Below are 18,981 nucleotides of genomic sequence, written 5' to 3'. Positions count from 1 at the left end.
CATAACCCTTAAGTCAGACTGGGACCAAGGGAATAACTTCATTCTGAACTGCAGTTGTACCTGGAAGAGAATGCTCTGATACAAAAAGGGTGGAAGTTTTCATCCTAGCCTCTCTGCTTTTACAAACAAGGCAGGTGAGGAGATCTTCTAGACTGGTTCTCTTCCACCTGTAGGTAGACTACAGCTTCCTTCAAATTTCTTTAAAGTAGTGAGGACCAAGTCTGTTGCCAGTAAACTCTCATTCTCTTCCTCAAGGTCTTCTTCCTTTGAAATAATGTTCTGGTGGCAAATGGATTTATTTATTTATTCTTTTTTGAACAGTGCTATAGACTTTGACAGGGAAGGAAGAAATGCTTGGAGTGTATATACAGTCAGATACACAAGGGTAATCAATATCTCAGTTTCTTGTATATATATTTTATATATATAATATTATATGTATATTGTGTATATGTATATATAATATAAATTATATAATAGCTCCCAAATATTTTTGTTCTTAGCCTGCTGGTAAGAGAAATCATTGCACAGTGAAAGGGGGTTATTGGTCAAGCAACACGGGACAGACATCTACACTTAGAAAACATTTAAAGGGGAAGAAAATGTGCGACATGCCTATCTAATTCAAATTTTATATATTTTTTCTACTGTAGTGTCCAATCTTGCTCTTTGGGTATCCAACCTTTATACTACAATTTCTCTGGAACCTGAAGGAAAAGAAGCCTATCTTCACAATACAGTGGAATGTTACTTCTGTTAAATTCAGTGGTGGCATCAGAAACTTTTTTGAAAAAATAAAGTCTTAATGTCAGTTTGCAAGCACAAGATGCCTTTAGATTGTTAAACATGGAAATAATGATGCTAGTTATGCTTTTGCATGGCTATTCAGTAAGATGTGAGGATCTGAAGAAATATTGTTTAGGATTGTTTTCCTAAAACTTCACAAGTTGCAAAGGATTTTCTTTCTCTTTGTCCTTGTGAAAGGTAAGGAAGATGTATTGCATGGTGAAAGGTGCAGGTTGTTAAAGCCATAATAGTCATGTTGACCTGAAACCTATCCGTGAGATCAGCTCAGCTCCAGGTGATAGTAAGTATGGATGGCTGTGAAACTGCATCCTATCCTTTCAGCCTGCTTCAGCACATGAAGATTTAGCCACATAGATATGGATTCTGGCATGCCCTTTATTAAATGCATGCAAGGGAATGGATTGTCCCTATTTCAAAGATCATATAGTCCTGAGGAACCACCTACCTTAGAGAGAGGGAAAGAAATATTCCTCAGTTACTTACTCCCAACTGAAATATCAGCGAAAGCAAGTTAACCAAAAATATTTTTTTTCTTCAACCACTATAAAAAAATAAAAAATAAAAAAGCAGATAAGTTATTTGTTTGTTTGAAGAAAAATAAACAACTTATCTGGGTCACTTACAGATAACACCTCCTGGTCCTCCTCCCTCCCCCCTTCTCCCCCCATTTCCTTTCTTTCTTGGTTGGTTAATGTTTTGAATAATTATCTAATTCAATATGTAAAATCTGGATTGGATGTTAAAATGAGCTGCTTCTCCTTCTTGTCACATCTTTAAATTATTTATAGCATTAATCAGCTGAGCTATATTAAGTTAAAAATTGCAAGAAATTTGAGAGTGTATATTTCTGTTCATTTAGATTACTCCAAATAAAAGCTGATTAAAAAGAAGGAAAATGAATTAATTTAAGTGATTATGCAAAGAAATATCAAATTCATGGTTTTCTATTGTTTTCAGCCCCTTGCCCTTCCCCTGAGTTTCTTAGACAGCTTCCATAGATGGGAAACTTTATTTTATGATGAGTAAATTCTTTATATAACAGAAAAAATTACACATTTCCATAAATTCATATAAAAATCTATTAACTTTATTTCTAGTAAAACCTACAGTCAGAACTCAAACTGGAAGCAAGACACTTTCAAAATGGAGGCTTAAAACCTCTTTTAAAATGTACATTTAAACTATATTTAATTTTGCATTTCTTCCTTTTAACATTTATGTTAAGGCTCTTTTCAATCCTTATTTACACAAAATCTCAGAAAATTTATGCTGTCAGGATGGAGTGGGAAGTCAGTGGAGCCTAAAGGGATATGCATTTGGGTCTGTCACAGGCTTTCTTGGAATGTAAAAATTAGTTATCTCATGTTTCCCTCACCTAGAAAATGAGAACAGCAGCAATACTTGCCAGCCTGCTGAGGGCCTCATGAGGGAAAAAGTCATTGGAGACGTGTTCTCTTAGGAAGTGAGGCATGTGGGTCCCTTGAGTTATGAAATCTCTTCTTTTTCTTTACCCTGGAGATGTCTTTAAAAGTTAATTTCCACCTGTCAGGGTAAATTTGAAGTGTTTTTAGTGCCGTGACATGAGTACTACCATTACAGTAATGAAATTAAAAAATGTTAACTAACTCTTTGCCTTGTCACTGCTGTCAGGTCACATGATAACACCGCCATTTTGAACCAAACCCTTATGAAACGTGGAGAAAAAAGAAAAAAAAAAAAAGAAAAAAAAAAAAGAAAAAAAAAAAAAGAAAAAAACCACACCTGGACACTTCTTTGAACAAGCTTCAATTTAGATTAATCTCTGCTTAAAATACACAAGCTATGGCTAAAATGCTGCTAAGATTCCCCAATAAAACAAGGAAGAGGAGGCCAGGAAAACATTAATACATGGGCTAGGTCCAAGCTGCAGAAAGGCCTTTTCCAGAGGCACCAAGGCAGGGAAAGGAATGCTTTCCATTTAGAAAGGTTCTGGCTGGTCAGTGAGATAAAGGCATTTTATATAAAAATCCTGTGTTCTTTAAAAAGTCCATAGGAAAAATTCCTAAACACTCTAACTTGATAGCCTGTGTGCTGAAGGGGACCAACTGCCTTTCAGAGTACGGCATCAGGAGAGAAACATGTAGAAATGAGGGCAAGGGCAGCCTCTTTGCATAGGAAAAACCTGCCCGAGGAAGGTCCAAGGACACAGGTTTCACTACATTTACATCTTGCAGTTGCTCTTCAAAGTTGAGACGTAACTTTCTTCAGAATGCCTGTCCCTGAGAGACCCAAACAGTTCTGGTTGGAAATGGGTGAGGCCTTGGAGAAGTATTTACACAATGGGTTAGCAAGTCAGACAGTGGTGAGAAATACTCAGGTGAAGTGAGGTCATTCTTTTTAAAAACAAATGATTTTCAATGAAAATAAATATCAGGAGACAAAACCCACCTGTTCTGTGAGTGAGAGGCTGAGATCAAATCATTCATTTCTGGAAAAAATGCTGGGGTTACCCATGAAGGAGTTAAATCAAAATAGGCACCAAGCCAAAAGTGGCATCTCTCAATGGCTTGTGAAAGGCTTAATAGGTGGAACATATGAACTTAAATTGTTATCTGTTGAAGAAGACTTTGACATTATTAGCTTTTGTGAAACACGGTGGCATGACAAAAATCAATGAGAAACTTTAGTACTCGGCTATAAAACCATAAAGGAAAGAGTTTCAATTTAAGTGATGAGGGAATAGCACCTCAGTCTGCAAAAATCCCCAGAAAGCAAGAATGCAAAAGTCTACAACAATACTGTAGAATTTAGGCTTGAAACACCATATGCAGGAACACAAATATGGTTCTGAAGTGCTAGCTCGCCTATTTTTCATGTTAAGAGATGCAAGATCATTTTAAATGGTAATTATTCCGTTATTGAAAAACTTCTTTAGTGAAAGCCTTTTGTAAGAGCAGCCTGTGACACCACAGTTCTGCCTTCTGCAATCTAAAATCCTTCTATCCAAAAATCTGCGCAAGTAGAGAGCAACATAACGGCGACTGGTAAATCAACTTGTGATCAACTGGCCAGTCCCTTTGGAGGAAAACCAGGTGGCAAATGTAGTTATGTGAGAATTTGGAACAGATAATCTTATAATCATTGCTGTTTCTTACTTAAAATATCTGACTTCTGCCAGGATTGAATTCGTGTGCAGAAGGAAAAACAGACTAGAGCCCACCTCTTCACACTCTTCCTGGTCATGACAGGTTGCCCTGTTCTACTGCTCCCTAACCACATTACAGATGCATCTATCCCTGCCTTCTTGGGCTGGCTGCTATTCTGAGAACAGTTAGAGCAGCAAATTAAACTGTGGAGGGATGAGGAGGTTGAGGACATAATACATAAGACAATCTTCTGATGATCAGAGGAAAAAAAAAATAAAATGTCTTGTTAGCACACAGAAAGCAGGCATAGTTGGTGGCAAAAAGGGAAATAAAATGCTTCTTAATGATGTGTTATAATAAGGGACTTAATCAGTTAATGTGTCTTTTATGGGGTGAAAGCTGTACTCCATAAAAGGAGCTGCACACTTCTACAGGCAGGAGACAGGATGTGACACAGTTTAAATTTGGTGTAATTTTTTTTTTTTTTTTTGGTATAAGTGTTCCAGAAAGATATTTCACAAAAAGAAACCTTGACCAACCAATCAAATGATTGATTTTTCAAGTCTTCAGCAGCTTACATTAAATAAGTACAGACAACCTTAAATTTGTAACAAAGGAGAGTAAACAGTGACTTGCTAGGGAGTTTGTTGAATGTATATATTCAAACTGACAGTCCTCTGAATTTGTCTGTGCTTCTTGAGAACGAAGATAATTTCCATAGGGTTCGTGTAACTGGGTGATTCAGGTTGCTTATTACAGTTGTGAAATATTGGTAGGAAAGAATTGAGATATATTCATGACAGTAGGTGGACTAATGGAATTCAGTGACTTTATTTAAAATGTGTGGGAGTTTATTATAATACTATAATAGAAATGTCATTTACCCTGACAGAAGGAGAGGGAAAAGCCCCATCAATGAATAATAATGAAGTTATTTAAATGTCAACTTTCTTGCAAACAGTTTGCAAAAAATAAATTATTCTACATGTTTTTAGTTCAGGTTTGTTTTAATTTATTATGTACGAAGTCATAGTTTCAGTCCCACAGTTTGGGCTTTTTTTTTTTTTGGGTGTTTGCAGAAATCATTCTGATTCACCAACGAAGTAGGAAATCTGATTCTAAACAGCTACTGGTAAAATTTGGGATTGATTTAGTGGAACCAATTACAACTAAAATGGTGGGACAGGTGTGAAATTATCAGAATGGAGTCTAAATACTCTGTTTCTGAAAATTATTCTTTTAGTCTAACTCGTTTACATTTCAGTAACGTCCACAATGTCCTAACACATCTGGCTTTTTTCTCATTTAATTAGATTGGCACAGATCTCATATCTCTCTGCAGACCTTTGTGTTTCAAACTCAGCTGGACTTACTTTGACTTAGCCTATAACTGTACCCACAGTCTGAAATGAAACATTTTACATGGGGATTTGAATTATTTGATGAAACCTGTTTTGCGATGTCTCTCCCCCCAGCAAATAAGTAAATAAATACATGGAAAAAAAAACATTGCAGCATGCATGTCTACACAAGACCTAATAAAATGACTTGTTCTTCGTTCAGTTATAGGTAGTTATTTCATTGGCTATGTCTTTTCAGCAGATGTTTCAGACATTTCTTTGCTGTGTGTTTTTCAGGTCTACAGGTCCTGGGTTTAGTCCTTTTCAGATGATTTAGCCAGACATCTGCTTGCTCTGTTTATTTTACACAGACTAAAACAGAGTTCTCTCTGCAGAGCTTCAGAGAAGCAGCTCTACCCTACAAAGAGTGGGAGTGATATATATCTGTTCCCCTTCAGATAACAGGAATTTAATTTGTTGATCCTAAGTTGACATTATTTCTTAGGCCCTGCTGAGGTGCATCTGTCTTTTGCATCACTTCCAGGTTAGGCTAGTTTCCTGGATCACCAAATGGCTGATAAGTTTTCATAGGATAGGAGACCATGCTGCTTTAGATACGTATTTAATACAATAAATGAAGAGTTTGTTATTCAGGCTTCTAATCGATGTCTGCTCTGTTGTATACATGTGTATAACAGGAATAAGATAAAGGCAGATTGGTGATATCCCCGGGTCACATCTCAACAGAGGCTTTAGGTGTATGTGGCGTTTCATTTTATATGACTCTTTTTTTCCACTGTTTTCTGTGTGTGCATCTACCGCCCCTCTTTGTGTTAAAGCACTTTTGAGTGCCCATCTGCTGTTGTAAGATATTTATCTGTCTATTAAATCTAAGGGTAACTATAAAGTGGTGTAAGAGAAAACAGATTGTAGCTGGGCAGGTAGGAGGACTGGCTATCACTAATTTAGAACAGGATGATGTGAGCGAGATCTAACAGTAGCTCCTTTTATCACTTGCATATTTGTCCATCTGCCAAAACAACAAAAACAACAACAAACCAAAAATGGTTTTCTAAGTTTTCCAACCTTTCAGTTGCTTTTATAGATGTTGACAGAAGCGTACACTTCCATCTGTAGATGGCATTACCTGTAAATAAGGCTATGAATACAAAATAATTGTCTAGAGATTTGAAGTAAGAAAGGGCTGGCACTTCTGACTAAGATTATCATTTGCAATAGGCCTTCAACATCTGTTTGGCTGTACTGTGGTGGGAGTGTCCTTTAACAATTTCCAAACAAATTTTATGGGTCAGATTTTCTTCATTCTTACCCCTTTTTGAAGGGTCCCATTTTGAAATCACTGTCACTGTTTTAAAGAGGTGCATTCCTTCATTTACATGTCTTTTTCCCTAACTCAGCAGGTCAGATTTAGTCTTTATTATTATTATTATTATTATTATTATTATTATTATTATTATTATTATTAAATCTTTCAGCTTAAAATTCACAAGAACATACCTTGTTTTTGATGCAGAAATAATGACTTCTGAGTAGGCAGGGCAGTGAAGTGGAGAGGGTTACCACAGTGAACCAGCAGTCCTTGGCAAGGCTGTGGTCAGTCTCCCTTCCCCTTAACACAGGAAGGTCTCTGAAACATTCAGTAATAGAAATAACTGTAGCAGTGTCCTCCTCCTCTCTCCACCAAGGAAATAGCTGGGTTAGTTTAGCTGTGCTCCTGAGAGAGATGACCTTATCTTCTGATTGATCTTTCCCTTTATGAGAACTTGGCATTAATCTTCTAACCAACAAAGGTCATGCATCTATATGGGCGCAAAGGTTTATAAGAGGCAGGGGGAGGAAAAAATCACGTTTGTGGACCGCAGGCCAGTTGTTACAGAACAAAGACTAGACACGTGCAAATACTTTGATAAAGTTCCTAAATACAAAGACTCAGCTTTAATGCAAATTCACATTTTGTTGCAATTTGTTTTAACGGATGGAAGTCCAAGCTAATGCCTTCTTCTGTTATTTGTGTACTGATTACAAAATGTGAAATCCCAAAAGCTATGGCATGAATTTAGTCCGCTCTAGATGTGGGATCCAATCCAAAAATCTAATTCCTGTGCCACTGCCTTAAAAGCAAATAAATAAATAAAAAGATAATGTACTTTGGTAGGCATTAAGTATTTTTTAAATACCTTTGTGAATTTGGCTAACTGCATTACACTTGGGCTGATTCTCGAAGTTCTTTGGATATTAGGACATCATTCAAGCAAGCATGAGCTGCATAATGAACAAAAACTCTGCTGATAGTTGATCTTGGTTCTAGTCAAGCATCCAGAGCAGATATTATGGGAACTTTGTACAGTCTTGTTTGTTTGTGTTTTTTTTGTTCTTCCCCAAGACGTGTAGTCAATGTCTCTATGGGCAACACTCATAACAGAAATATATTATTTTCCCTGCTGAATGGGGGAAAAATATTGTTCTTAAAGCAAGAATAAAATGTGTCCATACTTTCTGTTGGTCTGTGTGAACAAAACCACATAAATTGTAGCTGTAATGCTTGTATGGTTAGTTTTTTCAAAAACACATCACTGATTTTCATAGAAAACTGAACTCTAATTTAACTGAACAATCAACCGAAGCGGCTACATTAGAATATGCTGAGAAAAGACTCTTATCTTAGCAAAATTTAGTCTAAGCTTGAAGTATACATTAAGCAGATGACTCTAGTCTCTTACTGTCTGCTATTTAGTATTTCTGACAATCATTATCATCTTCTATATGCAGAATTTATCATTTCTCATTGTACATGTTTATTTTAAAATGCTTTGGGAAGATGCTGTTTTAATTTTTCCTAATCTAATTTAAATGCAAATTGTAAGCACTCACATGATGCTGTGTGTGTATATAATTAAGTATCATTATATACTACATGAATCATTCAAAAAGCTCCGGAGAGCCATTCTACTATGTAAAGCATAACTTACATTGAAAAGACGCCAAGTGACTTGTGGTTCTGTGATTAAGTGTTTGTACTTATGAAATCTCTCATTGAATTATAGGTCAACGGATTATGGGACAACATATGAGAAACTGAATGATAAAGTTGGCCTGAAGACTATTTTGAGCTACTTGTATGTTTGTCCAACAAACAAACGTAAGGTAGGTGATAATGTGATTGGCTCTTTTTTATTTTGCTGTGACTTGTCCTAGTAAACTCTTCCTGTTTCTTCAATATCCACTATTACTGACTAGAAACTCTGTCTCCCTGACCTTGAAAAAAAATATGTAACTTTACCAAAATATATGCTGGTTTAGACCACCCATACCACCTACCCGTGTATTTCAAAAAATATATATTAGCAAAAGATGACCATTAAATGGATAGACGTAATAGGTATCATGTATCTAATTGTTTGCTTATCTTCTACCTGGTGGTGATATTTTCTGGAACTGACAGAGACTCATTAAAATGATAGAAATGCATCTACAGTGACCAGAGTGTATGTAACATTATTTCTTTTAAGTACTCCCAGTAGTGAACTGAAGGGGATTTGACAAAATCCTGCAGAGAAAATGCGTTCCAAAGCCCAGGAGGTTTTAATCATGCAAGAACCCTGCTGAGTAACAATTTACTAAGAATTTGTAATGCTGACATTCATAAAAGGAAACTGATGCCTTCTCTGATGTATGTTTTTGACTTTTTTTTTTTTTTTTTTTTTTTTTGTAATTTGGAGGTATGCAATAGGAAGTGATGAAGCGCAGTTCACAATGGTGATGAAGACTTGTATTCATATATGTGGATATGCTAGTAAAAGTGATATTGTTTAAAGGTCCTGTGTTATCTCATCGTTGGTGATAAGCAATTATTAATACTGGTGCTTTTGTGTGGACATTAAAAAGTAGCTTAAATCTTCCTGAAATTACTAGTTATTTAATTTCAGATTTCCTCATATGCTGGTCCAGGGGAAAAAAAAAAAAAAATCAAGGCATGATTAAAGAAATTGCAGTGGTGACATCATTATCCCTGTAACTTTTTAGCTATAGGACTATGCACACTCAATATGTAGAAGACCAAACTCCAGCTTTATCTTTTACCAAAGGGGTTATGAACATGGATAATGTCATTTTATTTTTTTTGCTTTCTGTCTTATTACATAGTTTGAATTGTTCCAGTAAGAACTGCATTGCTTCAGCAGAAAATGCTAGTGAAGACTCATTTGCGAAGGAGGCACTGTATATTTGAACAGCTAAGCTTACTGTTGATGTTGTTTTCATTTTTCAGAGAGAATAGGAAAGGCAGAAGGACCTGTCCTAACAGAGGAGACAATGCCTACCATTATTCTCTTGTAGATCATGTTTAACTCTTTATTCAAAAGGAACTGGCACCTCTAGGTGTAAGTCATTGGACCTGTTAAGAAATTGACCCTAGGATGAGACAAATCACATCCAAGTGTTGCCTAATTTTCTCCTACTGACTGCAAGGTGAAGCCTTAGGATGAAAACTGGATTAAATGTTCCTAAATTAGTGGACAGATATTGTCTCATTACAGCTGACCCATGACAGAGATCTAAAGCTTTTCATTAGAAGCTGAATAATGAAATTATCACTCAAATGTCTTTCAGGTATGAGGTTTGAAAGGATAATCTCCTGGCACATAAACTGTAGTGTGGCAAGTTTACATATAATCATACCTGATGTTTGCTGGAGAGTAATAATGCTATTCTCCAAAAGAAGTAATAAGTGTTTTAGCTGGGCAAAATCTGTATGATCCTTTAACTTTTGTGGTGCAGAAAAACCAGAAACTAAGGGTTTTGCAGGCATATTAGGATAACTTAAGTGCATGCTGGCTCTGAAAATCCTTCACCACCACTGGCTGCATCTTCCCGCTCCCTCCCTCACACTGCCACACTTGTTTGTGTAGCCATCTGGTGAGCTGGATCAAAGACTAATCTGCCTGAAAATTAATACCTTTCCAGCTCAAAAAACAAATAGATGAAAAGAAAAAGATTTCACTTGGAAAGGTGGAACTGCCCATTCTGGCAACAGACCGTACTAAAGTTGGCCTGTAATCAATATGGGACAGTGCCAGAGGAAAGCTGCAACACCTGGGATGAAAAGACCTTAGTAAAGGTCTAAGACTGAATTTTACAAAACTTATTTGAGCAAGAGCAGAATTAGGTCTGCATGGAGAACTTTGGGAGGATCTGCTTATGCTATCTATTTCTGTATAATATCAAACTATTCCTCCAGGAAACATTTAGCTTTAAACACCTAGCTCATCTCCCATGATTAAGAAAGCATGGGGAAGAGAGTGTAGAGCTATGTAGTACTTCTACACTAAAAGTGCTTTTGCAGCGGAAGGCAAAAATATTAGAAGCCTTAGGGTCTTTATCATACCTGCTATAGAATGTAAGGCATAGGGAAACATTTACAGCTTTTAACACCAAAAAAAAATCAGTTAAAACCTCTGGATCCTAAGACCTTTTCTTTTTGTTTGTTTTGTTTTTCCTTTCCTGAAATTGTGATATTGCTGCAAGAAACTCTACTCTGAAAGTAGCGTTTTGTTTCACTATTGTGGGCCAAGTGGTTAGCTGCAGACATTTTTTTTCATTCTGAGTTTCAATTGCTTGAAAATATATGAATTTTATAATATACATTTTGTAGTTATGAAGGGTTTATACACAGCTGTTGTTAACACTGGGCAAATGGTAACAGTGTTCTCCCTAAATATATAATATGTAGAAAGTGATTTTTCTGACTGCACTTGCAACCTTCAATGTTCTTTGTTCCACAAGGCTTTCCTTTGCAGAGAGAAAAGACTTATTCAACAGTGAAAAATAGGTAGTCTATTTATTTATTATCTTGCAGGTAGATCTTGCTACAACAGTGATTCAATGGGGGGCAGCATGTGCTTAACTTACTGATGCTGCCTTCTTAATGGAAAAAAAAAAAAAAAAGTCCCTTTAGAACTTGATTAACTTCTAGGAATAGTCCCATTGAAACAAGGAAAATGCTGAATTTGCTAACTCAAGACCAATTGCTTCCAATGAGGAAACCAAGTATATCTTGTACATAGTCTTGTCTGTTCTTTGAAAAGCGGAGCAGTTAGAACACTGAACTGTAGAATGCATGTAATTAGATTAATTCAAATAATTAATAGACTCGTTCATGAATTTGTGATGATTTTCACATTATGGAACATGAGTTGAATAAATTGTTTGTTATACTTTTTTTTTTCTCTGCCTATAAAAATATGTACCTATAAATATACATGATTTGCAGAGCTTCTCACTATGACTACTAATTTCTTTCTAAAAGCCTTCATATTCCAATTTTTGTCTCCTTATTCATGAATTTAAATCCTTTAACCAGACACTGCAAGCAATGTCGTATTACAAAAGGGTGGTCTGAAAATACAAGTGAGAACAAAGCCAATATTTACAACTTAAGCTGCTGACCTATGGCTGTCACTTGTTACTTTTCTGAATTACAGTATTTTCTTTAGGAAATTACAGAAAATTGTAAGTAATATACTGATGTATTAGCCCTGGCAATAAGAGAGGTGGAAACCCTGTTTTTCAGTATTCTCTCCTTCCACTAAATTACTGTACTAACTGTCCCTATGATTGATGTCACAGACCAGGGAAGAAAAAAATCATAACACATGGATCTTGCAAAAGACACTGTGGATGCTTGAGTATTTGTCAACAAGTTTTCAGAAGAGACAATCCCCAATGTATAATATATCCCTAGGCTTATGTATGTCAACATTGGTTTATATTTTAGGTGCATACAGCCTTTTGCGAGGGGATATAAAATGATTTATAGGTTTCTACATGAAGAAATAGTGTTTGGGAATAAAGCACTAGTGGGTTAAAAAGTAAAACAAACTAGAAATCCATGTTGATAACTTGAAAATCCTTTTGCAAAACTTTGACATTTGCCTTCCTACAAATTTGCACACACCAAGTTTTATGGTCTTTCTTTATGAAAACATTTCAAATAGGTTGCTTTCAAGCATTGCATGGAAAATCATGGCTATGACCCATAGGAAATAAGTGGGTGTGGGTGGGTGGGATTTTACGACTGGTTAACTAGAAGTTTTCTTTGACTAGAGATGTGCTGCTAGCCCATTTAGACGCTGCACCCTTGTATACAGCACACTGCACAAACTGACTCTGCAAAGAAAACGGTCTGTTCGTTCTTTGTACTTTCAAGCCCATTGCATCCATGTATCTCCAGTTAATTAATAAATACTGGGTGATAGTATCTGCCAACAGCTTTATGCTGTTAACAGGACTGGTGCATCCTGTGGGTTTGAATGCCTGTGTTAGGTTTTTCGTTTTGTGTTCTCTCTTCCTTTTTACAGACCTGCCTTGAATTTTCCTTTTATTCTTCCAACTGTTTGGATAATTGCTGTGCAGTACAGTGTCCTCTTTTCTTTCTCTCAAAAGATGAATGGACTACAGATGCCTTCCTCTTCTTTTATACTTAGTGTTGTGATTAACACCTTTATCACAGCATGTTAAACACTGTCCTGTTGTGTGTGTAGCTCAAAGATAACGGGTATTTATTGTAAATATAATTGCATGGGTTTCAGTTCTGGCTAGATCCCTAACTGCTTCAAATTCATTTCTATTAATGAGTCTTAAATGAAAGGAAGCTAAAGAAATGGGGCCCAAGCCTTCTGTTCTTTCTAGTGTGGGTGGGTGGAGGGGAGAAGAGTTGGTGAAATCTTTCTATCTGCCAGTCATGAAAGACAGGAGAAGATTTACCCATACTAGCCTGAATGTGAATGATTGAGCACTACTTTGTATCCTGTGTTATTAGAAGAGTTCATTTGCTTCAGGGAGGTTTATAATTTTGAAATGTAAACTACAACTGTATAGTTGTATAAAAGTTGAGACCCAGTGCTATGTTCTTTGCGCTGGCTGTTGTACCTGATCTTCTGAGCCTTGGGGAAAACATCTTTTTCCATAGAGATGAACCTGAGTTCTACCTGTCATTGCTTTTTCTCTAGAAATTGATAACTTCAGTTGCTGAAATCAGATTGGGATCAAAATTTTCTCTCTCACCAGTCTTATTGTGGAAAATTTCAGAAGTCTGATGTGATGGCAAGGCTTGATTTTTGTGCTCAAGGAAATACAGTTCTTTCCAGTTGTGTCCTCCTTGTAGGCCTCTGTAAATTTTAGTGTAAAGACAAACAGTTTGTATCAGACAGGTTAGAGCTCAGCAGAGCTCAAAGCACAGCTCACTGCAGACTGAGCCAGATCCTGTGACTGTCAAGGGATGGCATCCTTAGCAAATTAGGCACAGTGGGAGACCCTGGGTCTATAGTTGATCAGTCATGCCAATAACCCAAAGTGCTCTTGTAGTCTGCTCTTGCAGTGATAACATCGATTATTCTGTTGCGCTTTTTTTCATTGGGAAGGAAAGGTACTCGTTAGCTGCGGGCTGTGAGTGCAGCCTTGAAAGAGGCAGTCGTAAGGGACCAAAAAGGCATTGTCTTACGGACGTGAATATTTTTTCTTAATGATGTATTCTACAGGAGATTTCAATGAGATGTTTAAGAAAGATCTTCTCTTACAGTTGAAAGGGAGGAACCACTTTATACTGAAGTATTTTGCAGATTGAAACATAAATGTTATCAAATGATTTTTTTTTTTTTTTTTTTTAGAATAAAACATATATAGCATAAGAAGATATATGTAGAAGTCTTGTTTGTTTGTTTGTTTGTTTGTTTGTTTTTCATGTCCTTACACTGTGACTGTAGATGATGCTTAGTAGCCTCATCTTTTACTTCAGAGAAAATATTTTGGAGGGAATGAGTCAAAAGAGCATGGACTGGGAATCATCCTCTGGTTTTGCTGGTCTGACAGGCTATTTGGGCTTGATAGCAATACAGAGCCTTTTCTTCAGTGATCTTCTAATGGGTTCTTTCTCACATATCTTTTCTCCAAGCACAGTTGTCTAATCTCATTCAACAATTTTGCTTTAAGACTTCACCTCCTGATCAGAAAGAGTTGAAATCCTGAACCTACATGGCTCAGGAATTATTTTGGGCTTTTGTGGTGGTTCAGTGGATTTCTGATAAGACTGTGCACATAATAGATCACTTTCCATAGGAGAAGGGATGCCTTACCCCTAAATTAAGAGTTTTTTTCATTTTCTGCAGTTCCACAAGATGGATGGATGAAGTCTACTAATGTTAAAAGCTGCACTATTATTATTATTATTATTATTATTATTATTATTATTATTTTTTATGAAGCTAATGCAAATAAGATATTTTTGTGGAAAAGATTGGTGACTGCTAGAAAATCTTATGTCCTTATGATAATACATATGATTTTCACTTCAGCTTGTAATATCTGTAGACTCAAGATCAATGCATCTACCTGTGCACTGCTTCTACTTGTGCACACTTGCTATTGACTGAGAATAGACTTCTATTTCATAAGATTGTCTTTTGTGCCCACCATACGAAAATAAAAAGATAAAGTCCAAATATTTTTAATTGTTAGTTTGGAAAGGTAGATTTTTCCTTAAATATTTTTGATATGATCTCAGGCAGCTGAAGATCAGTAGGATTTCACTGAAGTCAATGAAGATCTGTAAAGCAGCAGTGACTGAAGAGCTGGTCTTGTATTGTTAGTCTTTAATACTGAGTTCATGGGAAACCAATAATTAACGAGGAATTTGATCCATGCTAACAAAGTGAAGGTAGAATCTCAACTTTCAGAGTGAATATTCCGGCTTTTGAAGTGTCTGGCATCATTCACTACCAAACTTTCTGATTCATGCCTACAGTATATGACAGCTCTCACAATAGCCATTACATTCAAAGCCCTTACCATTATTCTACATTCATATCTCTTCTTGGATATGAAATGAAATCAAAGCCCATTTATTCTGCTGCTTCTCTTGTAAGGCTATCAAAAATAGTGGCAGTTTTGACATTTTCCCACGCAAAGTTTTACTACAGTATGACGTTGTATCACACAGAAGTCTCCAAGGACAGGCTGAGTGTTAAAACTAATGATAGAAAAGTATGAGCCATAGAATTCATCTTTAGAGCTAAGATTCACGCAGACTGAGGAGGGTTTCAAAGGTGTTATTTCCATTCTGACTTGTTTCTCTATTCCCTGCTTTCTGTAAACCAGACAGTTTAAATTAATGCAAGATCATCTGTTGCTGAATGTCCCTCAGTTCTTTGATCCCTTTTTAATTCCTCAGCAATTTACCAAATATCGTGGAACAGACAATATCCCTTTTGGCAAGAGAGGATATATGACAGCAGTTTAGGGAGCAGAAAAGTAAGTTGTTGGTCTCAGGCCACGTAGCAGCAGCTGGGATTGCTGGTAGGGCAAGTAAGTGTCTAACTATAGAGCAGACATGTCTTACTGTCAAACCTGTAGCTCTGTCCGTTTGTATAAGTAAGACAGGATGTTTAAACTGGAAAAAAGCCAGTTCACCTAACAATGATTTTTTATTTTTCCACTATGGAAAAAGCTAGCCCCAAGCAGGTAAAAATAAGCTTGTTCAGAGACTCATAAAGTTGGACTAAAATATGTATATACAGTAAGGTTGTTTTCATTTCCCATCTGGATTCTGAGCCGTTAAAGATAGATATCTAATTCTCACTTTTATATCATTTCATTGCCATTTTCTGTTAGGAACATTCTTGTTTGTTCATTAAATGTTGAAATTGTCTTATTATATGACTTCAGATGTTGAGCTTAAAGGAAATAATACTGTGATGCTGTGGTATAATCATATGATAGCTGGTATGTTGAGGATTGGAGCTGTGAAAAATAACAAATAAATGCATTATATATGAATATTCACCACAGGGGCTCCGACCTCAACCCTCCCTTGTTAAGCCTGCAATAAAGTCATATGTAATATTTGTTAATTAGCAGATAGTGTAATCTGTAATACATGTTCACTAGATGATTGCAATTGCTCACCCCTTTTGTAGTCTAGATGTGTTGTTATGATGAAATGAATGACTAAATCACAGTATACGTGAGTGTTATGTCTTCTGTTTAGCTATGCTTGAAGTACAAGGCAAAGAAAGTAAAGAAGATAAGAGAAAAAAACATTTTTGTTTATGAATCTTCTGATTGATAAATGCTGGTAAATACAGAGTAAATGGTGTGGTGACAAAGATTAATGGATGGAATTAGAAAGTTGTCTGATTGCTACGAAAATGTAGAATTTGATTTCTATGCAGCTAGCATGAGAATTAGTAAAGGATCGTTTTGGAAGCGGCCAAGCTTCTTGGAGAAAATGGCAATAATTCAATCAAAGGTAGCACAGAACAGAGGCTACAAAGATTAAAATTTACCAAAAATAAGTCACTGTAATCAGATTATTTCCCTGTAATTCTTTCTAAATCCTTTTTTTTTTTTCCTCTGAAATCTTCTTATTCCATTTCTCTACCTTTTTCATTAATAGCCAGAAAAGAATAAAAAGATTCAGGAAGGGCATATAACGTGAAGAGCAAGGAAAATAGTGTTTGACATAGAATGGCTGGGGGTATGAGCACACAAAATTATCTTTGTTTACCATGACTTGGCTTTCAGATGGGTACAGTCTGAAACCCTAAAAGTTCACACCTAACCAGTTTACCCATTTTCCTGTGGAGGAGTCTACTAACATGTTCAGAATTACTATTAATCTCAGAGAGCTTTGTTCACAGCTAATCCAAATACACAGCTAGCATGTTGTTTTCTTAAACTGCCCGTGTATTTTGGAGGAGAGAAAAAAAAAAAAAAAAGTGGTAGAATATTTTAAAGGCAAGAAACATTTAAATTAACACACTATTTGACAAGAACGAATCAAATTTACAATGTGTTCTATTGTATATAGAGCATTATGAATAATGGATTTTGCTATTTAGAGAAAGAGAAATTTCACATTGATTGAAAGCACTTATTTCTATTCAAACCTTTTTTTTTTTTTTTTTTTTTTTTTTTTTCTGTTCAGGTCATCCAAGTCTCTTCTTTCTTAAGGAGATAAATGTTAAATGGAAAATGTTATTTGTGGGGCTGAAAAGCCATAATAACTTTGTTTTGAAATGTTTCTACTTTTAAATTCCATTGAAAACAATGGAAATTTATAACGATAATGATACTTAAAATACTTTCTTAATCACTTCGCTGATTCTGTCATTGTTAGAAGCCTACCCTTAACAGTCTAAATACAGTAAAATACTGTGAATTCTCTGCACACATGTATTTAGGCCTTAGTAGTGTGTACACATAAAAAGTATTCATAGTCTCCAGTTTATATATCTGATTTCTTCATTGAAGGAAATAAGGAGAATGAGAAAGGACATGACAACAAATAGCAATGGAAAAATCAGTGGAGAGTGATTCTAGAAGTAACTTAGTATAGCTGAGCAATTTAGTTGCAGCAAGAACATTCTGTCCTTAGTCATGCATGGACAATTATCAGGAATATGCACAAAGGAATATGCACATTTCCTTATACCATGGCTCCTTTGTACAGCAAATTGCACAAAGTTTGAACATTATTGTTATTAGCCAGAATATATTCTAGAGCATGGAATGATTTAGCTTTGAGTGTATGGTGTGATGCTGGGTTCCATGTCTGATTGCCCATTAGTTCAGTACTTTCTGTGAATTCTGTTCCTGAGTATGTTGCCTACTCTGGAACCTTCTGAGTGAAGGCAGCCTACTAGAATTACTTCCTTAAGAGGCTTGAAGCATGACAATGGATTTGAAGCTATTTATGGACATGCAGGACCGAGAACCTAATACCATAGTGCACCATTCTGCATCGAATCAAGTCTATTCTGTCCTACTCATATGTTAAGATCCTTTGCAGGTAGAGATTTTTCCTCTGCTTGAACAGCAACTATATGTTTGGGGTCTGGTGCACAGTTTTTCTTTGATTTATTTCTATTCCTAATGATATATAATTAATGAAATAGTATAGCAGACTTAAAGGACAGCAGTCTATGCTTAGTTTTTGGCATTTAGGAAAGAAATGAAAGCTATATCTATATGTCCTGCCTAACGTAATGTTGTTCATCTTCCAGAAACTGAAGAACAATTGCAGGTGAACCAAAGGCAGCAGAACAGCATCTCTTAGGGAAGAAAATATAACAGTTTATCTGCCTAATTCTTGAGAATCTCAGTCATTTATGGATTCTTTGTAGGTACTTGAGAAGAAATATTGTTAATCCAATCCTAGTTTATAAATAAGAACAAGTGTATGTTTTGCTAAATTCAGGAAAATAGTTGCAAAGACAGGAATTAAATACAGGATTTTTTTTGTTTGTTTGTAAACTTAGCCAATAAATAAATATTAATAACAACAAAAACAAAACAACAACAACAACAAAAAAACACAACTCTTTTCTTCTAATTCATGCAATACTGGAAGATGTGATCTCCATTCACACCATTCCTTTCTGTCAGGGAATCCCAAGCTGCATAATATCCATGCACATTTATACCCTTCATTTGTAATGCTAAAAAAAAAAAGGTCTCTATACCATAACTAAAGAACAGAAAGGAAAGAAGAAAACATCTAAGTCTTCTTAGGAGAAGATATGCAGTAGACCATTTCAAAGGGACAGAGAAAGCTAAGTCAGTCATCCGATGTACCAGTGGGCAAAGTTCACAAATCATCCGCTACCCCAGACCTCTGTGTGTCTAACACCAATGCA

General features: G+C 35.9%; 1 protein-coding gene across 1 annotated transcript in view; it reads left to right on the top strand.

The window, feature by feature from the left end:
- The window catches only part of LOC311211165 (VPS10 domain-containing receptor SorCS1-like), a gene marked incomplete at both ends in the record, with an annotated part of 286,853 nt that overhangs the window by 118,091 nt on the left and 149,781 nt on the right, over positions 1–18,981 (top strand). The window contains one exon of the mRNA XM_084289719.1: positions 8,338–8,437. Within this exon, the coding sequence (XP_084145845.1) occupies positions 8,338–8,437 (100 nt within the window). The remainder of the gene's footprint in view (positions 1–8,337; positions 8,438–18,981) is intronic.

The sequence above is a fragment of the Netta rufina genome (assembly GCF_964035555.1).
Source record: "Netta rufina genome assembly, chromosome: 7".
NCBI classification, from domain to species: domain Eukaryota; kingdom Metazoa; phylum Chordata; class Aves; order Anseriformes; family Anatidae; genus Netta; species Netta rufina.
The sequence above is the reverse complement of the archived record's forward strand: the minus strand, read 5'-3'. Positions and strand labels throughout refer to the sequence as shown.